At 52.4% G+C, this 6,838-nt stretch overlaps 1 protein-coding gene across 1 annotated transcript; it reads left to right on the top strand.

Annotated features, from left to right (window-relative positions):
* Positions 1 to 21: 21 nt before the first annotated feature.
* On the top strand, positions 22 to 6,784 carry LOC116378565 (trinucleotide repeat-containing gene 18 protein-like; the record flags this gene model as incomplete). The annotated part of the gene is made up of 6 exons (XM_031840456.1): positions 22 to 142; positions 399 to 2,225; positions 4,354 to 4,441; positions 4,531 to 4,760; positions 5,824 to 5,970; positions 6,557 to 6,784. Coding segments are annotated over exons 2-6 (2,257 nt in total), but the record flags the coding sequence as incomplete, so codon positions are not given.
* Positions 6,785 to 6,838: the final 54 nt, after the last annotated feature.

The raw sequence follows: 6,838 nt of genomic DNA, 5'->3' as shown, positions 1-6,838 counted from the left end.
TGTGTGTGTGTGTGTGTGTGTGTGTGTGTGTCTTCAGGCTACCCTCCACTGCCCAGCAGCCTGTACTCCAGCCCTTACCTGTCCCTGGGGCACCTGGATCCTCCCTCGCTCTCCCAGCACCCTCTCTACGACTCTCACAAAGGTCAGTCGCTGTCAACAGCAACGTTCACGGAGACAAGCGGCCGGATTTAGTGTTCCGATTCTCTCATATCCTGACGATGCATGAGTGACAGTAATGTCAAGCTTTTTCATTTGGTGAGAAGACTTGTTGTTTGTGCAACTGAGCCAGAAACGGGAAACATTTAAGCTGCTTTGATTCCTATTTTGGTTTCATGCTAACATGTAGAGTTTGTCCTGGATTTTTAGACTCACGTGTCTTACGTTCTGTGTGTTTCTAGAGGGCTTTTACCTGCCAGCCCCCGTGAGCCAGTTGCCTCTCCACCCTCCATCTGCTCCTCCTCCTCCGACCGCCCCGTCCAGCTCCACACCGCCACAGAGGACGTCCCGGGACGGGGGCAGGGACCGCCCTTATCGGGGGGAAAGGGAGCGAGAGCGGTCGAGAGAGGAGCAGAGGCCGCACAGCGTGGTGGACCTGACGCAGGACGGGAGGAGCGAGGAGGACCGCCGAGCGAGGATCGGCGACCGGGACCGAGAGAGAGAAATGGACCGGGACACGGAGAGAGACCGGGAGAGTTGGGCCTTCCACCCTCACCCCCACGAGCAGAAGCCCCACCCCCAGCCTTCCGCAGTGCAGCCCAGATCCCGGCCGTCGCCTCCACGGCACTCCTTCCCTTCAGGCGGGGGTGGGAGGATTCACGGACCAGAAACAGACAGGGGGGGTCGGGAGGAAGAGGGGGTCTCTCGACCCCACCACAACCATAACTCTAACGCTAACTCCAATAACTCAAACTCTCACTCAGACAGACAGCGGAGGAATGACTCTGCGGCCACGTCGGCCGGGACCCTCCACGTCTCCTACGCCCTTCCTCCAGCGCTTCAGCCCTCCGGCGCTGGCCCGCCTCACCCCTCCACACCCAGAGAGTGTATGAGGGAGCAGCGAGTCAGCGCACCGACATATGTGCCTTCTGTGGAGGTGTACGACGAGCGGGTCGGGCCCATCCAGATCGCCTCGCAGGCCCGCGACAAACACAGAGACAGAGAGAGGGAGCGAGAGAGGGAGCGAGAGAGGGAACAAGAGAGCGACAGAGACAGAGAACGGGAGAGAAACAGGCAGAGGGAGAGCTACAGGTTTCCTGAGAGGAGCCTGATGGAGCATCCTCGACTCTCCCAGCCTGGCGATTCAAGCAATCAAAGAGAGGAAGGTTCTGTCATTTGTTCCAATGGTTCCGTTGGTAAACGAGGCCAGGACGCGTCTTACTCCTCCAGTCAATCACGGTTCAGTCCGGACTCCAGGGACATCTCTAAACACTCAATCCGATTGGGCATAGAGCGGGCGGGGGCGGAACCTAAGTGGAACGCCATCAGCCCGTTAGCCAACTATGCCACGAGTCACATGGCCGCCCTGGCAGCCCAACATGCACACACACTCTCCTCTCCCCACAGCCAGCCCAAACGCACACAGATGTCCCCTCACACAAACCACCGGCCCAGCAGCAGCAACAACAACAACAACAACACACACTCCGCCCACAGCCATTCCCCACAAACACACCCCTCCCAACACGGAATGGGGCGTGCAGGTGAGGAGGGGAGTCAGAGACGCTACCTGGACCCATCGGCACTCTACCGGCCCGGGGGGTCACTGGCAGGAGAGCGAGGCGGAGGAGCAGGGTCGGATCCCACTGAGGTCTCAGCCATGCAGAGTCTCATCAAATACAGCGGAAACTTTGCCACCGAAGGTCCGGGGTCCGCCAGGCACGCCGCGGATGGCCGGGGGCCCTTCGGGGGTCTGGCTAGCGTCGGGATGGAAGCCGAAAGGGAGCGGGAGAGGGAAAAGGAAAGAGAGCGAGACAGGGGGGAAAGGGAGAGGGTCTCGGTCGGATCAGGCGGTTCGGGGGCGTTGCGGGTGCCTCCCCAGCTGAAGCGAGAGCAGGAGCGGCCAGACAGCGCCCGCTCTTTCGGCAGGGAGGGGGAGGGGGAGGTGCGCCACCCTCCGGTTGGCATTGCTGTGGCCGTGGCCCGGCAGAGAGACAGTGGGAGCGCCAGTAAACAGACCAGTGGACCCTCAGACACTCAGAGGAACCTGCTGCAAACGGCTATCAAAGGTAATGATGCCTCTTATCTAAGAAATGCCCAAAACTGGGAATTCTTGTTTTCTTGCATGTGAATGATGGAGGTACAAATGGAACTGCTCTGATCATTAGAGAAGTGTGAAGCGCTCAATCACACAAGTCATTTTGTGTTTGATCGTCTCTGGCACGTTCAATCAAGTATACTTAATTTATTTCTAATGTATTTCCTCCTGCTTTTGCCTTCAACTCTCTCCCAGAACGGCGCTGCAGGGAGCACAGATCCCCTTTAGTTCAATGAACCAAGAGCAAATGATTCCTCATTTTGGTTCCCATGAATAATAGAGGATTCATTTTCTTTTTGGATCAGAGTCATGTTTTCAGCTCCTGATTGACTTTGAGGTCTTCATGCACGATTTGGAATCGTAGAAGCCCCCCCCCCCCCCCCTCTCTCTCTCTCTCCCTAAATTCCTAATTATATCATGGGATGTATTTCGTTGAAAGGCTAATTTTGGCGAGTCTGTCGGCTCTCTGTGCTGCATAGCAATTCCTGCCATACAGCGCTCTGTTCTTGTGCGTCAAGGTCATTCAGCTACAGCGTTCTCTCTCCGTCTTTCTCCTCCTCTCTGGTTCTCTCGCTCTCTCTCTCAGCTCCATGTTCTCTCCGTCCTCTTTCCCTCTCTGTCTCTTGCTCTTTTCATTGCGTTGAATGCCTCTCTCCTTCCCCACCCTTCCTTCCTCTCTGAGGAGGCCTTTGTAGCGGCACTCCCTCCTTGTCCCACCTCAGGCCCCCTGCTCTTTCTCCACTCTTTTCTTCAGCTCTCCCACCACCACCACCCTCCCTGCATTAAACATGTCATTACAGAGTGCTGCTAAAAGCTACAAACAAGCCTTGAATTACAATAAGACCATGGGTGCGTTGCTAAGCAATGGATCACTCTTGAGAGTGACTGACTGTGTGTGTGTGCGCGTGTGTGTGCGCACGTGCGTGTGTGAGAGTGTATTTGAGGAACCGTGTGTGCCTGTTGTGGGCGTTTATTCATTTTCTTGCTTGAGCAGAGTGATTGGTCTAATAGCGTCAGCCTCTCACTCTGAGAAGAGCTCCAAATAAACAGCTGAGGATTTACGCACAAACCACAATTAGATGGATGAAGGGAGGGAAGGAGGGATGGATGAAAGCAAGGAGGAGGAAAGGCTAATGATAAGAAATGATGGGATGGATGTAGATCGATTGATCGAGGTTGATAGACGGGAAGAGAGAGAGGTATGTCAGGAAGTAAAGAAGTGAAAAGAGAGAGAGAGAGAGAGAGAGAGAGAGAGAGGGGTGTGCAGCGCTAATCGCTGGCTTACTGATGCAGAGAGGATAGCATGTGGGACAGGCTCCCTGTAACCTTGGTAACAGTCTTGAAACCTTTCCTGTGGAGCATGTCAGGGATTGTTAAAGTCCCTTGTCCCTTTACGGGCTGCACACACACACACACACACTTTTAGAGCAGAACTGAAGGGTTCAGCACACTCGTATAAAACCTTTCTGCTGCTCGGGGACCTTCAGTCAGTGTCGATGAGATGGAAGAGGGTTAACGGCGAAGAAGAGGAGGAGGAGGACCTCATGTTTATTCTGGACTGCTTGGTTGAGTGCGGCAGCTTTCCTTAAATTTTTTATTTATTTATTTTTATTCTCCATCTCTTGTCTTTTTGCCGTCGGCCTTCATAGTAAGCACGGTGGGTTTAAGACCGCGTGTGTGTGTGGTGAGACAGTAGTGGTTTGTTCACACGTCTCCTGTGGCACCAGACTATTAACTGATAAGAGCTGACACTCAGAGAGGTGTGTGTGTGTGTGTGTGTGTGTGTGTGTGTGTGCGTGTGCGTGTGCGCAGTATGTGGCCCAACATGGTATTTTTAGCTTCCCCTCTCTTGCTATGACATGCTGTGTGGTGTCACCGTTATACAGCCAGCGTCTCCTTGTCTTCTCCCCCCCTCACTCCTCTCTCCGTTCTCACCACATCATTGCGTCCTCTCACCTCGGCCCTCCTGCATATCTTCTTTCACAGTTTGTATTCTTTTCTATAAAGCATATTACATGCGGGATCAGGGTTCAAACACTCAAGGAGCCTCAGCGATGCAGCTCCTAAACATCTTTTATCTGTGCCTGAACCCATTATAGATGAGGAGCGAGGGGAGGACCGGGGCCGTCACCACGATGACAGACTGCTGGCCAGCCGGCTGGAGCGCGAGCAGGAGAAAGTGCTCAGGTAAAATTTTAATTGCATATCTTTTTGTTCATTAAAATCGAAATGTTCATGCAAAGCGTCGCATAAAACAGTGTCTTGTTTCCGTCCAGAGAGTCCAAGGAGCTGTCGGAGTTTGCTCAGATGCATCAAGCCCCGATGTCGAGCAGCCTGACCCCCAGTATGATGACACCCAGCCTCATGACCCCCAACCTCATGGTCACGGGAGGGGCTGCCCTGGCGGGGGCGGGACGATGGCATCCCGACCCCTCAACTCTCACCTCTCACCCCTGGATGCCCCGACCTGGAGCCCCCCCAGTCTGGCTGTCCAGCTCCCCATACAGTATGTGGACGTGTGCGTGACTTGAGACGCTAGCTTAACGGCTACAAGCTCCTGTTTAGATGTTCCCCAAATTGCCCTTGATATTCCTCGTGACACCTTTTTGTATCGTGGCTGAAGTCAGGCGTGTGTTTTGGGATTCAAAGAATGAATCGCCACTGATTTTTTTTCATTCCCAAGCTAAATGTCAAACATCACGATTTGCTGCTTTTTATTTGTATGTGATCTGAATATCTGTGGCTTTTGGACTAAAACAAGCATCCGCATGCACGACAAATGCAAAAGCTCGCGTGTCGCAAATGAATGACCTCCCGTGTCTTCATGTGAGCTGCCACTTTGTGTCCGCTGAGGTAGACTGACAGATGTGGACAAGTGCAGCAGACCGCCACACTGAGCAGTAGTACCAGCAGCTCTTGGCCTTTTCAGTGAGCATCTACGTCAGCCGCGTTATCTAACCTGGTGCTTCAGACTAAAGAGTCCAAATCGGTTCAACACCAGAGCGTGGCGTGCTTTTTCAAAATTCTACATGCGCCTGTGTAGCTATTTTGTGATTGGTGTAGCAGCAGAGGGAGGTGCTCCGTCTGTCCAGAGGCTCGTCCAGCAGTAGCCCGCATGGGGTCAAGGCCCACAGACATTCCTGATCTTTGCAGGACATTCCTGCTCCGCCAACGCTCCAGAAATAACAGCATCAAGACGCACACGCGCACACACACACACACACACACACACACACACACAGACACGCACACACACACATTCTCACAGTCACATACTTATGTGAGTTTAAACACAAACATACACACTTCATCTGAAAATATGGAAACACAAACATAAATGCGGAGTTCCCCGAGGGCCAGCTCTGTCTAGACACACGGGGCAAAAACACCAAATCACTCAAAAAAAAGCAGCTAAATTCGCCGTGTGCTCACTGATTTAACTCTACTACGGCTTCAACGTGGGTAGATACTGGCTGAAGAATGATGCCGAGTTGATGTTAGTCTTAGCTTAGCTGGGAAAATGTTTTTTTGTTCCCCATTCTCACTCACTCTGTTTTCTTCCCATTCAGGCCTGGGTCCTTCCTCACTCCACCAGACCCTCCCCCCAGGCTACCCACCCTCTCTGCCAGCCTCCATGCCCCCTCACTACCAGTTTGCCAGGGACCCACAGTCTGGACAGCTAATAGTCATCCCCACTGAACACCTGTCACACTACGGTATGAAAACCTGTGTGCGTGCGTGCGTGCGTGTGTGTGAAATCTAAAGCTATTGGTTTGCCAATTTCATGGTTTATAAAATAACTATTTATTGCAGTTTAGCAAAAAGCAATGATCACCGTGTTCATTTTGAAAACAGATGTTAGTGCTGGTAATTCCTGTAAACAAATGAGACCAAAGCCAACTGGATTGACAGCCCCCCCGTATGTTATTGTGAACTGTGTGCCAGTAGTTTTTGCTTTCTGCTGCTTTACAGCATGAACAAGAGAACGCTTTGATGTACTTGAAGCATGATTATACTCTTCTGTAAAGTGCAAGAGAAAACAAACTAACAGGAAGCCTAAACAGAGCAGTGATTCCCAACCAGGGATACTTGTATGTGGATAAATCTGTTTACATCTCACAAAAAAGGTCGGGAGCCACTGCAACAGAGTCTGTCCTCCCTGGGGCTTGTGGCAAATGTTGTCTTTAATCTTTAGAAATGAAGCTGTAAAAATGCCGCCCAACACCGGTTCATTTCTTCATCTTTAATATGACAAATGTGATGCCAAAGAGTGCTCCTTAAACGGCCTCCATCGCTCCACAGGAGGCGATGTACTTGAGCGCGGGGCCCCGGTGTGGTCGGGGGTTTACGGTAGCGGCAGCTCGCTGCAGCACGCGGCCCAGCTCCAGCTCCTCTCCCAGCAGCAGATGCTCCGGCAACAGGAGCTGCTCATGATCCAGCAGCACACGGCGCAGGTCCTGGAGCTGCAGAGGAACGCACAGCTAGTCGTAAGTGGACCTAATGTTGTTGCATGCAAACCACATATTCAAAGTCTTTTACATACCTGTGTGTGTTATATATGTGTGGTGTGTTTTTATATATATA

The sequence above is a fragment of the Anarrhichthys ocellatus genome, unplaced genomic scaffold (assembly GCF_004355925.1).
Source record: "Anarrhichthys ocellatus isolate YVR2014 unplaced genomic scaffold, GSC_Weel_1.0 scaffold2803, whole genome shotgun sequence".
Taxonomy (NCBI): Eukaryota; Metazoa; Chordata; class Actinopteri; order Perciformes; family Anarhichadidae; genus Anarrhichthys; species Anarrhichthys ocellatus.
The sequence above is the reverse complement of the archived record's forward strand: the minus strand, read 5'-3'. Positions and strand labels throughout refer to the sequence as shown.